This window comes from Pleuronectes platessa, chromosome 6, assembly GCF_947347685.1.
Source record: "Pleuronectes platessa chromosome 6, fPlePla1.1, whole genome shotgun sequence".
Classification (NCBI taxonomy): Eukaryota; Metazoa; Chordata; class Actinopteri; order Pleuronectiformes; family Pleuronectidae; genus Pleuronectes; species Pleuronectes platessa.
The window spans coordinates 13,738,792-13,759,529 of NC_070631.1; the positions used below are offsets into that span (position 1 = coordinate 13,738,792).

The 20,738-nt window shown below is 41.6% G+C and overlaps 2 protein-coding genes across 5 annotated transcripts; both read right to left on the bottom strand.

Annotated features, from left to right (window-relative positions):
• Window positions 1-414: 414 nt before the first annotated feature.
• On the bottom strand, window positions 415-5,533 carry asb8 (ankyrin repeat and SOCS box containing 8). Of its 2 annotated transcripts, none has more exons than XM_053424287.1 (4): window positions 5,423-5,533; window positions 3,698-3,875; window positions 3,500-3,604; window positions 415-2,972 (listed from the first exon to the last, which is right to left on the bottom strand). In XM_053424287.1, the coding sequence occupies exons 2-4, from the start codon at window positions 3,824-3,826 to the stop codon at window positions 2,337-2,339; spliced, it is 870 nt and encodes a 289-aa protein (XP_053280262.1). In that variant the 5' UTR covers window positions 3,827-3,875; window positions 5,423-5,533; the 3' UTR covers window positions 415-2,336. The 2 variants fall into 2 exon arrangements, with proteins under 2 accessions (XP_053280262.1, XP_053280261.1); XM_053424286.1 differs by lacking the exon at window positions 5,423-5,533 and adding an exon at window positions 5,148-5,327.
• A 1,494-nt stretch (window positions 5,534-7,027) lies between these two features.
• On the bottom strand, window positions 7,028-19,728 carry LOC128442376 (la-related protein 4). 3 transcript variants are annotated; one of them, XM_053424809.1, is made up of 17 exons: window positions 19,172-19,728; window positions 16,749-16,860; window positions 16,270-16,428; window positions 14,897-14,981; window positions 14,646-14,782; window positions 14,453-14,556; window positions 14,243-14,353; window positions 14,087-14,140; window positions 13,784-13,993; window positions 13,206-13,309; window positions 12,702-12,743; window positions 10,841-11,074; window positions 10,666-10,720; window positions 10,408-10,566; window positions 10,179-10,318; window positions 9,882-10,083; window positions 7,028-9,562 (listed from the first exon to the last, which is right to left on the bottom strand). In XM_053424809.1, exons 1-17 carry the CDS (start codon window positions 19,286-19,288, stop codon window positions 9,170-9,172), a joined length of 2,418 nt encoding a protein of 805 aa, XP_053280784.1. In that variant the 5' UTR covers window positions 19,289-19,728; the 3' UTR covers window positions 7,028-9,169. The 3 variants fall into 3 exon arrangements, with proteins under 3 accessions (XP_053280784.1, XP_053280783.1, XP_053280785.1); XM_053424808.1 differs by having other exon boundaries at window positions 16,743-16,860; XM_053424810.1 differs by lacking the exon at window positions 12,702-12,743 and having other exon boundaries at window positions 16,743-16,860.
• Between the last annotated feature and the right edge of the window lie 1,010 nt (window positions 19,729-20,738).

The following is a 20,738-nucleotide window of genomic DNA, read 5'->3' on the forward strand; positions in this document are numbered from 1 at the left end:
AAGTCAGCTGTTCATTTCAAAAGACAGCAGTTGAGGTGCATTAACAATTGATCTGCTTATTTTTTCTTGGAATATTTAGTTCAGCCCTGTTCCTACAAAGTAAAAAAAAAAATTCAAATTCAAATTAAATCGAAAATGAGTTCCTGAACATTGTCCCCTCTTGTATCACAAGTTCATTCAGGACCTAAAATAGGTTTCTGTCCCAGAATGTTTGAATTTCTTGGAAACTGCTCAAAGTAACAGTTCTGGCTGTAGTTGTTACATGATTTCTGATAATTAAGATACCTGCCGGCCTTTCATATGTAATGACTGTAATTCAGTCCAATGACTGCAGCTAAACTGATCACAGCTTATTTTTACCCTGGCCATTGATGAACATATATGAGTTTCACAGAGTTAAACTTAAGCCTGTCATTTGTTCCTGTAAGCGAACATTTATTTTTGTCCCTGTACATAATTTTGTATGTTGAGGATTACTCAGGTAAATTCTGGTATACTTCAAGTGTCAAAACAGCATTACATCACATCACATTTTACATTTTCATCCAAATATCACCATAGTTCACTACTTGATTTGAGTCAACTTCTAATTCAAAGTCATTGATATTTTTTGATAATATCAATCACAAGCATTTTAGTACAGATGAATAGACGAAAATGTACTCAAGCAAAAGTACCACAATAACTTTTCTACGTGAGTCAATCTAAATACTTAAAGTATTCCAAGTACTTGTCGAGTGAAGCCTATTCCCTAATGCAACAGTCTACTACACTGTATGGCTCTATCCCAGTGGTGGCCACTTCCAAATCTATTTCAGGTGTTTCTTCTTCACCACTGATGCTGCTGCTGGAGGCGGGGTCTCTTACCTGCCCGCTCTGATTGGACCAGTAAACTAATTCCACTCTAATTGTTGATTCCTTTAACGGACATATCAAACAATGTGAACAATGCTTTGTCAAAAATATAGAGACCAGATATTTGCTGATATTTGTAGTGGAGAGAAAGTGAAAAACTGTATCCAAAAATAAATTTTTATGCACGGGCACATAAAAAATTGACTTATGTACAGTAACTTAGTAAATTTACTTTGTTTCATCCTACCATTAACCTCACAGTAACATTGTTTTATAACTGGTTCAAAATATTCCAGCTGTCAAATGAGTCAAAAACAAAACACTTTTTGTAAATAACATTGGAGATGAAGAATGAATGGAATATAAAGGCATTTACTTTCATTACGATGACAGATAAAAAGAAGAGCACTTGTGCAGGCGCATACAAGACCTGATCTCTGAGGTTCATTGTTATACATCTGCAGAACAAGCAAAACAAAATCAAACACAGAAGCGGTCAGAGTTGAGGCAGATACATTAACAAACTTAATACTTAATGACTGGAAACGTAAATATGTAAATATATTTAAAAAAACAACTTATTCATTATGGCAACTGCAACCCCCTTAATAAAACAGAGCCCAAATAAATACTAAATCACATATGACAGCAGGCATGTTGACGTCGACTTCTTATCAGTGATGAACTTTTTCAGAAAATTAGATGGAGGTAAGATATGCCTGCCTGGCACATTCAAATGATAATACTCCGACACATTTTGTTGCTTAAAATGTATACACACACACACAGGTATATTAAAAAAAAAAAATTTTTTTGTTTGTTTTTGAAATATTTGTATGCACCGTAAGTTCACTGAGACAAAGATGGCCATTCCCACGAATAACTCAAGATTTTCAACATTCCCGTTTTACCAACAATATTTAACTTTGTTTCATCATCCTCCGTGACAAGCAATAACAGCATACTTATTTTTTCCTCAAATTTAAGTAAAAAAAAAAGGATTATTTAATACATTTAGTAAATTTTGGCATTGCAAAGCTCTATGGCTCTGTTGGAACTCATTGAAAAAGCTTGGGGGATGGGACACACTTCATGTTGTCAAATGATGAGGTCCATCATTGTAGAAATTTGCCTATAATTGAGTTTGATTTTCATTCTGGAAAAAAAATGTGATAAGAAATTTTGTTGGGCCAATGATTTCTTTAAGCAAGCCAGGAGTATGACAACATAAAGATAATGCAGAGGGGGAGGTCTGCTCCTACAGCTGAACCTGCTCAAATAAAAAATAAACAGCTCACGGAGATGTTGTACACTACATAATGTAATGTTCATCAATGTTCAGGTGCATAAATCTGTACGGATTTGAAAAAGTTGAATAAATGAGGGCCAGTGTCAGCCACTTGCCTATAACCAATATGAGGCCTTTCTTGCCAGTAAATGTGTGATGAGGTGCCTAATGATCATCCAGTGGTTTCATCCCCTCATTCTCTCAGCAGAAGATAGTCTTTGATAGTCTCTGGTAAGGGAAGCTCTTTTACAGCATCAGGGAAGAACTGCACTCCCAGACTCTGGCGGACGGCACAGCGCGCCAGAGAGCGCAGAGTGGGAGCATGAGCCACCATGTCGGTCAGCCTTGCCAGCAGCTGAGGATCTTTGCTCAGCTCCCTGGGAAGGGTGCCGTCCGCCTTTCGGATCTCAAACCGCCCTGCTGCCCTGCACAGCAGCTCAAGGCACTCCTCCTCCTGTTCAGTGCCCAGGCCCCGGGCCAACAGGGCCACCAGTCGGGAGATAGGAGTCTGGCCCTTCAGGTTGGTCACATGGACCAAGGCTCCATAGTCTAGAAGCACTTTGACACTTTCCAGGTTGCCTTTCATTGCTGCCCAGCTCAGAGGAGTGTCATTGTTGTAGTCCCGCGCATTGGGACAGGCCCCGCTCTCAAGCAGGGCCCTCACACACTCTGGGTTATCTTTGAAGGCAGCCCAGTGAAGTGGAGTGTCTTTGTTGCCGTCCAGGGCATTCGGCAGGGCCCCATACTCCAACAGCAGCTCCACACAGCTCTCATCCTTCTCTGCAGCATAGTGCAGTGCAGTGCGGTTGTATCCATCCAAAGCATTCACCTGATAAATAAAGTCAGTGTATTTAGCAGACGTTTATTATATACATTAATCGCATAAATGCAATGACTAGGTCTCGGGTGCTGTGTGCTGCTCTCATTTTTTATTCAGATATGTGCACCAACATGAAGGGCCAAGTCTGGGTGAGGTGGTTCTGGTTGAAGTCATAGTTTTCCATGATGTTCTCAAGTAAGTAAGTGAATTCTATTTGTATAGCACTTTTTAAAAAACATGTCACAAAGTGATTCTCAATAAAAGAAAAAAAATCTACAAATGCAAGTCTACACATGAAACATAATAACATGCACATAGGAGAATTTCTTTGTGAACTAGCGCAAATAACTATTCTTCAGGATAAAGGGTCACATGTCTCAGGCGTGGTTACTGAAAGGTTAGGGAACTCCTGATCTACAGTATCTCAATCGAGGCTTAACTGTCTGTAGGTTGACATTCATAACAGACTGATGAAGAAGGTAACAGATTAATCTAAAATCGTATGGTTTGGTATGTAGTTGTCTTCTCAGACATACCTCGGCCCCCTTCTCCAACAGCAGCTCCACACAGTCAGCTTCAGCGACCATACACGCACAGTGCAAGGGCTTCAGTGTGCCATGCATCCGGTTCACATCAGCTCCCTGAAACACAGAGGGTGTAATGATGTCAGTGCGACTGACGACTGGGAGATTTTATTCATTTCAAGTTAATTTGAAAGACGAGCTGGAGCCTACCTTACGAATGAGATCCTCCACGTTGTCATGCGGGAATGAGCGGATGGCTGAGATGGTGCGGATGAGCCTCTCGGACAAAGAGTATTTACTTTGAATGCTTTGCATGATGTACCACATAGTAGAGCTCATCTGTGACGGACGACCATGGCACCCAAGCGGGTGGTGACACTAAGGTACACTGAAAAACAATTGTTAAGAAAATTGATTTTTAAAACTGTAAGACACAATGAAAACCCACAAGCATTAAAAAATACCATAATCACATAAATAATTCCTTTTAAATGCTCCACAGATATTTTCCGGTAATGTCAGGGTCTGCAATTTCAAGGGGAGTGATATTTATAAGTGTGTACAATTAAGTGCAGATCCAAATTTAAATCTGGAACTAGTGAATTTGAATGTAGTTTCATACAGGGACTTTGGGGCCTAGGGGGAGGTATGAGTGTCCTTTTAGTTGCTTTAACAGTAATTGACTGTGTGGTGCTGCAATGCTAGACTTTCTAAATGGACATATATAAATATGCTCATATACAAGGTTTTGATTTGATTGAAATTAACTGAACATTGGCAGTCAAGAATCATCTAAATATAAATACAGAGAAGTTATAAATAGGAAAAATACATTTTTTAAAGTGGGGCAACAGTGGTGCTTTAAATAGTACTTATTGATGTTAAGAACAGTGTTTTAAGCTGTACAGTGATGGCAAACATGAATAAATGCTTACCTGATTAAAATTAAATAACTATGTCCCAGAAATAATTTTGGGGTTGAAGAAATACTGACAGGTCACTAAACCTCCAACACGTTATCTAGAGCAGATAGTGTAGGTGGTGCATGTCTGCACTGTTGTTTATCTGCTGTTACTCACCCACTTTGACCAACAGCTGACAGTCAGAATAATTAAACAACCAAGTCACTACATCTGTTTTGATCCTTTTACAGTGTTTTGTTTAATCTTTTTATTTACGCTTTTCTCGGGTGTAACATATTTATTTCTGTATCTGTGCTCTATCGCTGTGTGATTCTCAAACTGCCTTTAAATTGAATCTAATTGTTTGCCGTTTATCAGCGATACTATTATTATTATGCTTATAAAATGACACTGACAACTAACGTTAGCTCGTTTGCTCCACAACAAAAGAAAACCACAGTGATGCAAGTTAAACACCAAGTGACTGCTGAATATAACATGGGCCGATCGGGTAACAAACACACGGGCTGCTTTTAAATAATAACAATAAAAAGATCCCCGGCTCTATTTCAACCATCTAGCAGCAAGCTAGCCAGCTAGGAGGCGAGCTAACGTTAGCGTGGAGACGCGAGGGGAAATAGACCCTCGAGGGCGGAGGGAAATGAAAGGACATCAATTTTCAAATCCTCGTGGGGGCTCATTGAAGTGTCCCTGGCACCCACCATCGATAAATGACCGACACTGTGGAGATAACGTACCGTTTTCTGTCCAGGCTCTGAAGGTCTGTCGGTGACTTGAGTGTTTGCTGCGAGCTTTCACATAAACACAGCACGTCATCACCGCAGCCACGCCCCCTACCTCCTCCGCATTTAAAGCAAACTGATCAAAGGTGGTTCACTTTAGCTAACTTACGTGTTTTACGTAAATATTTGACTTGAATGTTCTCTGGATGGAAGGCATGTCTTCTTACGTGTCACCCAATATGGACAAGTAATGTAACGTTAGCAGCGATCCAGCAGCGGCAGCAACATACCATGAATAGCTCCGGCTCATGTCCATGTAGAGACCGGTCTTCCTGCTCAGAGACGCCCGACAGCTGGTGACACAACAACGGCTATGACGGGTCAGGGCCCGGCTGAGTCTGAGGCCCCCTCTGGTGGACAGCTGAGAGAAACCATGACCTTTAACCGTGACAGTTTATCAAGTCATAGTTTTACTCACCAAGTGGGTTTTATTTTCATCCGTTTGTTTGATTGCAGGAATACGCACATAAATCCTACACCGATTTTCAGAACAAATATGTGGAGGATGGGGCATGACCCAACATTGGCAGATCCAGAATTGTTTGGGGTTTTCGTCAAAGATGAATTTGATTGATGGAAGAAACAGAGCATGTTTAGGGGACTGATATACATGAGTGTGTGCAATTTCAGCTGCAAATACAAATATGGATCAAGTGAATTTTAATGTTTCATACGTGAACTGATGAGCAAACATTTGCAAAACCTTTTACAAATCATTGTTAATCAATTATGCATTATACCTCCTCACTGTGCTTGCACAATTCATAATCAATAGATCACTGGACTTGTTATATGGCTATGAATGAAATGATAGTTGGATAATCCTGTATTCATTTGTAATTTTAGTAGCCTACAACAAGCAAATGTAGCAGTTATAACACTGCCTTTTTCAAATTGGGTGTCCCGACCCCCAGAAGGGTCATCAGGGGGTCCCGGGGGGGGGGGGGGGGGGGGGTCGCGGAAACTGTAAGGGAAAGGGGGGGAAATGTGACAATAAAATCAACCACAGAATACCACCATGGCATTTAAAACTCGGAGGTAGGAAATCTCTTCTTCCATTTGCCAGCACATGCCTCTGAGAGTCTGGTTATGCTACATTGTAGGTAATGAAAACAAAGCACAGAACATATCTGCAAGTCGAGAACGACCTTCGTCTGACACTGACAGCCATAAAGCCTAAGATAGATAAACTGTGTAGGAGCCACCAAGCCCACTCCTCCCACTAGTGAGGGGCCAGGTATACACAAACGTACTGAAATGTCAAGCAGTGTTTATAACGGAAGATCGACACTGAATGTAATGAATAAATAAAATATGAAAAACTAGATTAAATGTTTAGTTTATATTACTGTACAGAAATGACAAGGAATGTTTGTAACAGATAAGTTAATAAAATTAGGGAAATATATTAAGCAGTACATTTGATTTTGGATATTTGCCATTACATTGCACACGAAATTTAAAAAGAGTTTACAACTGGGGGGTTCCCCACCAGAGGCTTATGCTATATGGGGGTCCTTTGCATGGAAACGTTTGGGAACCCCCGAGTTACACTTCTAGACAGGCACACACAGAAACCAGAGCCTGTTCTGTAGTCTCATTTTGAAGACACCAAAAATATCCCAAGCTACATTTTCTTCATCACCAACCTTCTCACTTTAACACTTCTCATACTTCTGGCAACATAAGGATGCATACAAAAGGCAGTTTGGTTAAACACCATCCCCCCCCCGATCCCATCCCATATACACCATTGGGTTGCAACCCATTCACCCATGGATGCTTGTCAAGCATGTACAAAACTCAAGGTAGGAGAAAGAAACGACGCTGGAGAGCCAAATCAAAATAATTTATTTTTGGTGACATTTCATACAGTTCTAGGATTGTGTCTCAAACACTTGGTTGATCCAATACTATATTTCCTTTTTGCCACCACAACCCAAATTAACAGAAAATAACCCAAACATATGGAGGGGAGAAGCGTCTCCTGATGGTGTTTGCAAGCCTGTCAACATCAACCATATGCTTCTAAAATGATTTCACCTGTCTCAGGTAAGATTCTTTTAAAAACAAGTTAGTGCATTTATTTATTTAATTAGACTAAATCACTAGCAGCTCATACTCATTAATAAAAAGGAATAACAGCCCCAGTGATTGGTTACTCGTTTACCGCATTACTAAACCCGAAGTCAATGCATCAAATATTTTCTCTCAGCTGACATCTCGGAACAGTAAATAAATGTCATGTGAGTTTTTATTTTTGCCAATGCGATTTCACACAACTTTGGGGAAACCAGCCTACCAAGATTGGGAGAAAAGCGTTGCGCATCAGATTTAAAATAAATAAACTTAAAAAGCAATACATACAGTGAGTCAAACTTCAAATTCTAAGTCAACCTGTTTGTTTTTCAAAAGTTAAAAAAAGAAAAGAAAAACACAGCAAACTCACCCTAAAAGCACAAAACAAATCAGGTGGATAACCTGCTGTCAAAAGCCTCCCGCTGTAATTTCTCAACTAGAACAATTACATTCTCCCACACACATCTCTAGTGAAGGGTTATTATAATATAGCATAGGCAACTACACTTCTATAGCTTCTTCAAAATCAAGTTTCACTGGGCCAAAAAGTTTCCCCAAGACTACATTATTCAGCAGATCTCGTCAATAAAAATCGAAACTGTATCCTAGCACACTACGATCGTAGGCAGCTGGCACATAGCACGTGAAAAATTTTCCAATTCTCGTTATACCCACAAACCGGCTGCCAAATTTTACGTAGCAATCATCCTCAGCTAACAGTACTCCTTGGTCTATTTTTTGACACTATGCCATTGTTAAGAACAATTCACAGATATAAGCTTAACCTGGATATCCTGTGATGTAGAAAAGCCAAACCTCACCTAGGCCACCAGGCGCACTGAATCTTACCTTTAACCTATTCTTTTTTTTTTTTCCACCTCCTCGCTCTCATGAAATACATCCACCTACAACCCAAACAAACATGTAAACAGAGAATCTGACTGAATATCAACATGACAGTTTCAATCCATTGGAGTGGGTACACCCAAAACATTTCAGATAGATAGCAAAGATAAAACTGAAACATAAAAAACTTTGGACCAGGCTAGCAGATTCACCGTGGCTGACAGGCCAGTGAGAACCCCAAAGTGGATTTCGGCTTCGAACAAAATCACACATGGGACTGCGGCGAACATCAACGTTTCTGATATCTGACTCTTACAGTTTAAGCCAATCATGAACCAGGATCAAAATACCACTATAGAACACATTTCATTATTATACATTAGAAGACCACACTGTCCAGTTTTAGGACAATGATTCTTTTATCTCTGATGTAAAAATCAAAAAAAAAAAATCATCCATTTCATTACATCAGTGCAACGGCACGCTGTAGCACTTCAGTCATTTTGTTACACTATCAATGCATACACAGACATCAGTCAACGCTTCAGTCATACTTGCGACCCTAAGCACACAAAACAAAACAAAGAAAAACTGATGTCTCATTGCGTGTTAGTGATATCTTTGTATATGTACATGACAAATATGCATGTTCTTTTCTTCTTAGTGCATATTGTTCTTGCAGACCAACATCTATTCTTTTAAATCAAAAAAGGTAGAGTGCCGTTTACGCGGCCCAACATCGCACCTTTCCCCAGCAGAGCACAAATGAGACTGCCTCCAGTTAAATCGCACTTAATTTGTGTTAAGCATAATGCTGGAGGCAAAACAAAGATTTGTTTCCTTTTCAAATCACTCTTCAAGTTCTTCAGATGTCATTTCGCCCATTAGTCCTGGATGTCCTGGTCTTACTGTCATTTTAGAAGCCTCTCATTGGACAAGTTCCAGGGGGGAAGGTGGCTACCTTAATGTTGTTGCTTTTATGTTATTCATTTTTATATAATTATATATATCCATGTATATTCATACATATTTTTTCGATTCACATCAAGTTTTTACTTTGGCGAAACTGGTGGGATATTCTGCTCTTTGCCAGTATGCCTGTAGCCTCCCTGGGGAGAGTGACGTCGGGCCGGAGGCGGGCGCCTCTGGTCCCGAAACTTGAGGCCCCCGGCGCCTCTGGGGCCATTGCTGCGATAGTAGCCTTGAGAGTCACGTTCACGTGGCGGCCGGCTCTCCTTGAATTCCCAGCCCCCCTCCCTGTCATGGCCTTTCTCTTGCTTTTCTCCAGGACCACCACTTGAGCCTGGCTCTTCAGCCTTATTAACACGAAGCTCGCGCAATGGCTGACCCGACGCTGTGCCGGAGGAAGCTGGGGCAGGGGCAGCAGGGGGAGGGTCCTTGGGTGGCCGTTGGCACACCTCTGCATAGCTGAGCTTACGTGGCTCCTAAACCAGGACAGGAAAAGGCACAATTTTGATATATGTAGCACACAAGCCCAGTTATACAATAACTTGATAATGAAACCCTCAGATCTCATAATCTTAACGCTCATCGGGTTCGGAGTGAAAATTCTGGACTCGTGGTATGAGAGAGAGCGAAAGAATAGACAGAAGAACTGAAGAAGAGTGACAGATAGAAAAGAGGAAGAGATAACCAAAGCCAGTCAGATCACTACCGCACTTCCCTCTATGCGCAAAAGATGTCATCATCGGGTGGATAACAATGCCATGTGTTGGCTCTCATTGCAAAGAATAAGATGCTCACCTGTGCAGGGGTGGGAATAGGGGCTGCAGCAGGGACTGGGGTGCTGGGCGTCACAGGCGTGGAGGCAGCAGGGGGCTGAGGCCTGGAGCTAGGCACAGGTTGTGTGGAGGAGGAAGGGTTGACGGTCGTCTGAACAGGTGCGCGCGGGGTTGCTTTTGGTACTGTGATCTCTACCCGTTCAACTCTCTTCTCCTGACGATTCCTGTCAGAGCAGTTTCAGAAATTCATATTAATACTTTGAGTTTAACAGAGGCATCTGAGGCCTGAGTTACATTAAAACCATTGAAGAAGTTGTACCCAGGGGCCGAGGGTCCGAGTGGTTGTGTGGCGGGTTTAGCTGCTGTCAGGGCGGGACTTGAGACGGCCACAGGCTCTTCTGTGACTGGGGCTTGGACTGATGCTGGACTCACAGTGGCTTCTTTATTGGCTTGATCCGTCTATAAAAAGAAAGGAGGCATGCAGCTTAAATCTCTCCGGAAGTCTTCTTTTTAAGAATGTCTTACAATTGTTAGTCTCAATGTCTTACCTTGTCCCTGTACAGACCACGTACAACATCTGACATTCGGTTTTCTAGCACTGGCTCCCCCTGTGTGCTGACCACGCAGCCGGGAAGAGGTGGGAAATTGGTGGCAGCCAAGTCGAACTTGGGTGGAGCAACCTTAACCTCTGCTAGTGGTATAGGCCTCTGATAAAGGAAAATGGAGCCGACAAACAGAAAGATCAGGAGATGGTTCATTATTTAAAAACAGCAACGATTTTTTGAAAATATGAAATTGCCATTTACCGTAATCCGGTCATCTTCTCGCCTCCTCCGTGTCCCTCTGTATGTTGTGCTGCGTCTGAAATGCAATTCAAATGATCTCCAAAATTAGCCAACAGCCACTGAACACATCACAACCAATGAGCAGCAGCCATTACAGTCAGGCTCCAATCAGACAGCAACTTAAAAACAGGTTTACCTTCCGCGACCCGACATGCCACCGTCATCGCTGGGGTCCAGAGAGGAAGAAGAGGAGGAAAGATGTGAGAATGCCATGCTTAGGTCAGAGACGGTCTGGACTGGGTTTGTGGTGGCAGCGGCAAGAGGAGCAGGAGGCTGTGGGCTGCGCAATCCGGTCAGACTCTCCAGGGAGACGGGAGTTATGGATGCTGCGGTCACTTCACTTGTCCTCACCTGGGGCTTCACGTGGTTTCTGTTGCACAGGAGAAAGGGATGGGTGAGCATGGTCAATATTTAGAAAAAAAAAAGGAACTGCACAGAGATAGTAGCAGCCAGTGTTTCCTTTCCTTTTTAGCATGACGGGCACATTTTTGGTCTCAAGATGAATAAAAAAAGTAGGCCTATTCTACTATACAGCATTAGTTTGGGTTAGTACTGAATAAACTGCTGCGTCATGTTAATGATGTAGGGTGATGCATTTGCACGCATAAACAAAAGTAATATGTAGTTTTAAGTAACTTTTCCAATGTTGTTAAATATAAAAATACATGAACCAAAATTTTCTGCAAACTGTTAAGCAGCTATTGCAGTTATGCAAATCTATTTAATGGGCTTTAAACTCTCAACATAAGTTAAGCTTGTGGTGGCTAAGAGAACCACTGGTGATAGGAAGATAACTGGATAAGGATGTTAATTTTTTTTTTTTTTAATTGAATAAATTGCTTTATTCTGTGGTCCTTGAACCGTTTAATGATGATGGAGGTTGAAACAGCTAAATCAGTTGAAAGGAAACACTGGTGGCACCGACTGAAGCTTAATGGCTTGCTGGGGGATGAGGCATCATTCTGTGTGCTCGGGGTAAACGTTAACATGCAGGGTTTTTAGGATGACGTTTATGCTCATGGTTGGTTGCAGCAGTGATGACTAATGGCTACAATTTAAACTGAGTTTGGCAATCTGCAACCTGTCAGTCATTGAGTAGAGCTGACAACCCCCATTTAAGACGTAGACAGGCCAATGATATATTCATGAACCACCAATACAACTTTTAGGCAGATATTGTTCGAGGAGCTTGATTCACATGGTTTAATCTTCTTTAGTCTTTGACCCTCAGATCTCATAATCTGAACGCTCATTGGGAAGGGAGTGAAGCACCCAACTTTGGAAGGGAAGGACAGAGAGAAATGAAGGGAAGGGACAAAGGAGAGAAAGAGAGAGAGAGAGAACCAAAGCCAGTTACCGCACTCCCTTGTTTCCCTCTATGCGCAAAATGATCTCATCATCAGGTCTGACTTGGGAAGAGTGCAGCAAGCTGCGTCTTTGTGAATCTGCGTCTTCAAACGCTCAACAAACTTGAAAATCTCTTTGTGAAAGATTTAAAGCACTCAGATTAAAGCTCGACAGCTGACCTAGACTCTGCGTCAAACTCATCCAAGGTATTTCTTTGTTATGCATATGGTAATAAAATCACTGAAAACGAACGCAGCAGTGAAACTAGGGAACAAACAAAAACTAAACAATGAACCTATAAAATGGATGGTTAGTTGTGATAGAGGGAAACCATTGCATGCAATATATAAATGGAAAGAGGATATTTTTAAGCCAAGGTGACGATAACTGGAAAAAGCAAATGGCTCAGGATCAGATGGCAGCTGCTGCCATTTAGTAGGCAAGCCTACGTTTATCAAATGACATGACAAATCCAGGATGTCCATTACCTGGCAACACAAATTTATCACAGTGATGAAAAAAAATGTAAGTATACAAAAGCCTGACTGGCAAAAGGCATGGGCTCCGTAATGGATTTAGTCATTTGCTGCTGCAGTATGATAAGACATGATGGTAGCGATGAAGCTTATAATATGGTATAGTCGTGGTACCTGAAGGCATTTATTACATTCTTTCTTGAATAGAGGGGGACACTGTGGGGACAGTGAGAAGACAGGGAGTGAACAACAGTTCCCTGGTGGGGGTACATTATCTCTAGACAATAGCAGATGATCTGATACCCACTGTTTAACTTTATGCAAATTACGACACAAGGTGGACACATTCCAATTTGAACACGTTCAGAAAATGACAGATTTGGATTTAGGTCCAAACTACATCACGTCAACTGGAACAAAAATTGCAGCCTTATAGTTTGCCTGCACCGACAGGTCAAGTTGTACTTTATATCAATGTCAGTTCAGACTCATACGCTGCGAGTACTTCAAGAAATTTAAGAAAACTTTGACCCGATTCGAAGTGATTCCTGAGACTGGGTATTCAAGAGAAAGGGAGACCTGGCCGGACAGACAAGCGAAAAACGTCAAGCTTCTGGCCACAGCTGCCACCAGCACAGAAGCATAATAAAAATAATAAGTATTATAAGAAGTCCTTACCGGTTCCTGTTGAATTGGCGAGTGATGTTAAGAGAACTGGAGCCAGGTTTGTAGTGTCCAGCTGAGCCAAATCCATTCACAAAGCTACTGTTGGGAAACGGTGCCTGCAAAGGGGGAAAATAAGGTAGTATTGGTAAATCTAATTTCATGCAACAACCATTGCAGTTATTACTCACCAGCCACAACAAGGACCGGACAATACACTTGGCAGTATCATTAAATTTCACTATGTTTGCTCTGGATGTGAAAATACTGAATATTTTGACTAACCCATTGTTATGCAAAACAGTGTTTAAGTCTACTCTCAACTCAAATTGCAAGAAGGGAAGGACTCATTTAAATTCACCTACTACATCTCTCTACAGACATCACAACAAACAAAGTGGTGATGACTAATAAATGATTATGCAGTTATTTTGTGAGGTGAGACTCCAACTATTGCATGTACACAATGTGGCTTTCAAGGTTAATTTCCTGCATCACATATATGTTTTGAATTGTTGATGATGCACCAGTACAAAATCATCTGGAAGAGAAGGTTTTCAACGGAGGAAAACAACGGGTATAGTTGGTCTCACCAAAGGAGTTTCGAAATACGGTGTGGGAGAAGGCGACCAGGTGGGAGGTACGATGCCGTAGACTGGGTACTGCTGCTGGGGATAGACATGCTGCATGTAGAGGGGGGAGCTGTACTGGGACTGGCTCTGGGACTGCTGAGCGTACAGGCTGCTGTCCATGCTACGGTAGCCATTCTTTGCAAAGAATGTGTTGATGGCCTTTATCCTGGCCTGTCAGCAGGAAGAAGAAAAAAAGTGTTAAACAAAAATCAACTTCCCAAAAGGCCTTTCTAAAAATGACAATGGGATTTTTATTTGACGCACCATGATGGGTTTTCCCTGAAATGTTTTTACTTCCTCTCTCAAGTACTTGTATGCCTATGGGAACAGAGAAGAGATTTTAAAGGCAAATTCATGGTGCAACATTATAAATGAAAACTCCAGCCAGTGGGATGAGGACTGAACATTGACCGGCAGTACCTGCTGAGCGTCCGTGTCTGATTGGAATGTGATGTACCAGTTGTTGTTGTGTGCGAACTCCACACTTATCACCTTTGGACAGTTGTCGTTTTTGAACAGTAACTCCACTTCCTGTAAATTAGATAAACAAAAGGTTTCACTTTTAAGCAAGACATGAACAGAAATGTGATAAACTGTTTAATACGGTTTTGACTGTAAAGTCCAGTTTACCTCAACAGGTGTGGTTTCAGGGACCTCCCTCAGGATGATAATGCACCGCTTGTGATTAGGACGCACTTTCTCTCCTTTCTCATCAACTTGCACCATAGGAGAGGCTGAGGGAAATTCAAGGTATTTAAGTGTCGATACAGCACAAATGTATGCAGCTAATTTAAAAATACACCAGACCCAGCTTTTCACTTACATCTCAACACATCCAGGATGAGGTCCATGTCAGTGGTGAGGACCTTGATGCCCTCCATGCTGGCTATGGTCCAAATGGGAACAAACTGATCACTGTCCATCTGGGACATCAGGTACAAATCCTTCGAGAGGTTTTCTCTAAAAAATACAAGAAATTACACATAGATTAGCCTTCTCTTTACTTGGGAAACATTGAGTTAACTATCATAAATTCTGATGTATAAAAAGGCAGTGTGTGCGTTTTCCTCTTACCTAGAGAAGTAAAACTCAAGCTCTTTCTTCAGAGACTCTCGCAGATTCTCAGAGGAGATGGGCGTCTCTTCAGCTTTGGAATCCACTGAGACACAAACACAAAATGTCATTGGTGAGAAGTGAAATGTTCATTATATTGAGTACAAGTGAGACACACACATCACCACTAGTCTAGAAAATTGTGTGTGTCAATTAGTGAATGTGATATAAATGAATCTAAAGGTTATGTGCGGCAAAAGAGTGTGTGTGCGCTCTAAATTTCTCTTGCTGCACCTATGTCCAAGTGGAACCATGTGGGACGTGTAGTGAGACGCCTGCAGGTTTTCAATAGCTTCAGACAGAGAACCACTGATTAGCGCTCAGTGAAATCACCTGCTGAGGTGATCAGCTGGAATTAAAAGCACCTGACTGGTTGGACAATGTGCTGCAAATGTTTAAATGAAGCATTCCAAAAATTGGCAAATAAATCCTTATGCTACAAAACTAGAATTTTATTAATTTAGACTTGTCTTATCTAAACTTAGTGTTATCAATAGTCTTTCCTCCCACAGGAATAGTGCATATTGAAGGTAAAGCAATGTGGATTGGTGGGGCATCGAGTTGGATTAAAAAGAAAAAGAGGAATATTCTATATACTACGAACTAATATAAAGTGATTATAAAAATTATTCCAAGAAAAACAAAATTTTGACTAGATTGAGATGACATGTAAAGATATCTACAGAAAACTCTGATGACTGCCACACTGCCACGCTGCCACTATAAACCCTTTGTATTAACATAGTTAAAGCATCTCTGAAAGCTGTCCCCACTGTTCTGAAGATGAAACACTTGAACACGTGCTTTAACAGTCATGTGACGAGATGTTTGGAGAAAAAATGTAATCTATTGATTTTATCATTGATGTGAATTATGTAAACTACTAATAACTGTGCAGAAAAATCATAGATCCCTTGATCTTAAACAAAGGACTCACAAGCCCTAGCATTTGATCAACTTATAAATTGGAATAATGTGGTAGCTTTAACTAAATGTACATGTTGACTGTCTTTTATTGATCAAGAGGAGATTCTACCATATTTCACTTCATTTTCGTTCCAATGTTACTCCGACCTTTTTTCTAGATGTATGTAACATTTCTCTGCAACAAAATCTAATAAAGTCTATTTAAAAAGGAAAACTGATTTTTTAAGCAATACACAGAATAGCACTGTATTTATACGTTTAAACGGCTAAGCACATTTTAAGTTTTATATTCCACTTTATCATCTACATCACATGAAAATTAATAAATGATTTGAAAAACAGAATAATCATTAGTTGCACAGCGACAGTTGTGTAGACACAACTGCATGTGATGTGATTTGACTGACCTGGCGTCCCTGTGGTGGACTCAGCAGGGGAAAAGCCCAACTCTGGAGGGTCCATTCCATTTACTGCTATCTCAGCTGTTACTGTGGAGCTGCTGTCATCCAGGGCCGTGAATCCCACAGTGAACTGCTTGGACCCGGCAGACGATGGCTCAGAATAACCTGTGAAAAAGGTAGTGAGTTTCATTCTGAACCAACAGATAGCCCAGTCAGTTTTTAGGCCTTCTTTGAAAGGCTAAGGATGCATTAGTAGGTGTTGATATTGATAAAGATGAGATAAGATGTTTAAGGAAAACGTAAAAAACAGTTTTACTTAAAGTGTCAACTAGAGGAAAGTCAGTATTTATATCAAAAGACACGGATGACACAATGTTTTGTTTTCCAAACAAAATATTTTTTTCACTTAGAAGCTCTGTAACAATCAGTTAGGTCTTTTAAAAAAGATGTTTAATTGAGCTGGTGGAAGTGCATCTCACCCTCACTCATGTCTGCGGTGGGCCAATGAGGACTGTTGGTAAGAGCCTCGCTGGGAACCGCAGGCATCTCCTGCCACACCTTGGCATTTGGGTTCAAACCGGCGCCCTTAGAGGTGACCTTCAAAGCAAAAACAGGATAAGGAGAGTGCAAGCCATTTAAATATTAAGAGCAAAAATCGGTTTATTAGATCAAACATTTCAAACAGACACAATTATTCAATTGGACTATTGCAGTTTGACAGTTTATATCTGAATCAAACCAAATGTGCTGTAATTACCAGTAACCGAGATCCGTAATTTATTTATCTTTAAAAACATGTAGTTGCCTAAAGGCAAGATGTTTAATCTCACCACAAACTTAGAACAAATAAAATAGAATTCAAATAACTTTGAAAGGGCTGCACTTAACAAATTATTAAACATTTGAGCCCCCCCCCAGGTCCTGAGTGTTCACCTAAAAGTGAGATCAAACTTAACTTTTTGTTTTTAAAGTAAATGTTAAAGCAGTGACGTACATACAGAAACCAGACACAATGCAACATGTGGTCTCCAACTATATTCCTATGGGGTCTGAGGTCATGCAGGTTACAGCCAACTATCACCAGCCCTGCTGATTTCACTACATCTTTGTATTACTGAATAAAATCCCCTGGCGTTATGTTCGATGTTGGCAGGTACACCTGCACACCACTGGCCATTCATGGCATATAATTGGAAACCAGAGAAGTACAATGAAATGTGCCCACATTGGGCCCCACAATCCCTTGTCAACAACAGAGGCTATTACCTAATTAACCTAGAGGAGAACGATTAAGACTTTGTCCAACCGGGATGTCGACTAATAAATGTGGCAAAAACAAAGCTGGGAGGGATTATTTCAAGAAATATGTTTTTTTAATCAGTCGATAGCAATATTCATGACAAATGTCACATTATGATTTATTTTAAGTTAAAGATCAATTTTGGCTCCTGTGTGAAGATTGTAGCTTAATACGCTTTGTTAGGAGCAGATGACGACAAACACTTGGTAAAAGGCAAAAAAATATGTAAATCTGAGGTTGATCAATTATTTATCACATCTCTCCACTGTGCTTACACAATACACAAGCTTTATATAGATACATATTGAACTTTTGTTTGTCTACTATTGATGGAAATTATATTGTGATAATACTTGATATTGTTTATCACCCAGATACAACTGGATTAAAAAAATTCATGTAGGAAGTGTTTTATATGACCTGAAACATTTCTAATTGAGTTTTATGCAATGATTGGTTCGGAGTCTCTGTATCAAAGTGGCGGCGGACTGGCAGGAGAAAACCCTGACCCTGCAGAGATCTGTGGCCAGGAATAGATCACATACAGAACATATTGAGGGGCACACACACACTGAGGTGAACTAACTGTGGATTGTGGCTCTGTGCAGTAGGGAGCAGGTGACAGCTGTAACTTCTGAAACGCCAGTAACTGTCACATTTACCAGATCCCTCTTTCCACAGGGTCACTCTCCACCTGGTGGGAGATCCGCTTCTTTTATTTGGGCTAAAAGCACTTGGGCCTGACAGGAACAGCTGTTAGTCACAATATGCCCCGACGCGCTTCTCTCTCTGCCAATAACTCCGGAATGGACGTGTCAAACGCAGAGGCCTCAGTGTGGCAGCTAACATTTATGTGCCGTGCAACTTGACACATGGTTACAATGCATGCTTCTGTGTCACGGGCCGTGGCGAGCCAAGTAGTGTCAGCTGACCGCGCTGCGCCGCACAGGCCAGGTATTAGCAACGCATGTCACGGCGCTAGGTTAGCCACCAGCTAGGAGCGTTAGCTACCAGATCACACCAGGCTGAATGAACCTTCATCCTTCGGTCAATAGTTGAAGCTTCGTGCAGTTACTAAATTAAACAACAGCTCGAGTGAGTGTTAGTCCACTCCCGACAACAATACAGTCCCCCCCGCGGCGGTGTCATAACTTAACTTATCAGCTAGTGATTACTCAGCAAACTACTTAATGAGCTTGCTGGTGGCGGGGGCTAAGCTAGCGTTAGCCGGTGGGGCAGCATTAGCAGGAGATCCGGCTGATGGAAGAGGGTAAAAAAAAAAAACCTGCCCGTGTGTCTGCAACGTTAACGGCTGCAACTCATCAGTTGAACAAGAGCTGCCGCCTGAGCCGTGGGGGGTTTTGTTAACATTTGATAAAACCGCCGTGTAATTACAAGCTAATGGTCATAAAGTTCAAGCTAAGCAGAAATGTGTGATCTGAAATCATGTTTCTTGTTTCAGTTAATATTTGCTGCTGCTGCCGGATAAATATCGCTCCCCCCACTAGAACGGGGGTGTACTGTGCTAACAGGTCCTTACAGAGCAGCAGCCACTTAGCCACTTAACTAGCGTTAGCTCGTTAGCTAGCTAGAGAAGGCCTCACTCACCATGCCGCCTGACCCTCCCTCGCTCCCCAGCGGAGCCTCGTCCTTCCCACCGGTCTTCGGTCCCGGATCGGCCTCCTCCTGCAGCAGCGGCGGCTCCCCGCTCTGGTCTGAACTCATCAGCCGCTCCTGACTCACTTCCACCCCGTCGCTTTCTCCCGGCCCCCGCCAGCCACCACCAGGTCGTCCTTCGGTTACAGCCGGCTCGTGTTCAGCAGTAAGTCTGGTCCTCTCCCGTAGGACTGGATCGGCCAGCAGCGCACTCAGACTATCTGCTAGCTAGCTAGCTAGCAGGCAGGCTACGACGGAGGCTACCGACCTAGCGTGCTATGAATCAACGGAGCGGGCTAACGACTGATAGCTCAATGAATCAAAATCCGAGACACTAAAGGTACAAGCGATGCCAAACCATGACTCTTCTCACACCACGGTCCCCGCGGGCTTTTCAGCGAATATCACAGTACACACCGGCTTCGTCAGGCGCATTCCTAACCGGGCGACCGGAGCGGACACTGGGGACACGCACCTCTCCTCAGCGCAGGCACACAGTCCGCCGACGTCCCGGCTGCCACCGCGAGTTCTCGGTGACCTCTGCACAAAGCATTTCCTGTTCCGGACCCGCACTGTAGTTTTCTGCTGCTTTTTATCTGCGGCATCGCCCCAGTCCCTCAAAAGTGTAGCAGTGAACTGTACTGAAAATAAAATGTAGTGTTTGTCAAGCAATGGTGAATATGGTGAGAGGCATTTTAATAACTATATCAACTTTATGGATACAAATTTAGAAATCAAAATATGAGGGACAGGGTGACCTCTGAACTCACTTAAAGGGAAATGTTTATTAAAGAAAACCTGAAGAAAAGTTTTAGGATTAAATGCTTCACTCTCTTTATGTTCCCGAAAGCGAAAATAAACAAATAGACCCAATATAAAAATCTTTATTTATAAATGTTTAAAAATATACATATAATACTGAATATTGATACAAAATAAAGATAATTCAAAAAAGGAATCTCAAGCCTATTTTTTGGCTTCTAATCTACAAAACACTTTTTATTTAAAAATAAAATAAAATATGGATTCTCTAGTTCTTTGGTTTTGTTGTGTCTTCTATTTATAATATTGATAAATACAGCACGGAGCAAATCTTTAAGGGACCAAAAGTAAAGTAAGGAATTGTCAAACAATACATCCTTTAAAAAATGTTTCGGTAAACAACTTAAATCAAAAAGTGATGTAAGCCTTTGCCTGTGAAGCAGCATAAATCCTCCTCGGTGCACTTCATGGTTGTTTGACAACCGGCCAAAGGTCAGAGTGATTCTATGATCTGGACTCTCGTGTCATCTGTTCCTGGATTTCTTGTTCTTATTGTACGATTTCGTTTTTATGTTTCTATCTGTATGATGTGAGCATTTTGTCGTGCTGCAGAGTCAATTTGGGACCAATTGCACACCTCCACAATGCGACTGGTGATACTGATGGATACATGTCTAAACATCTAAACCTTTGAGAGTCCCATAATGTTTCAATAAATGTGTTTCTCTGTGTGGTCCGCATTAACAATAGAGGCCTT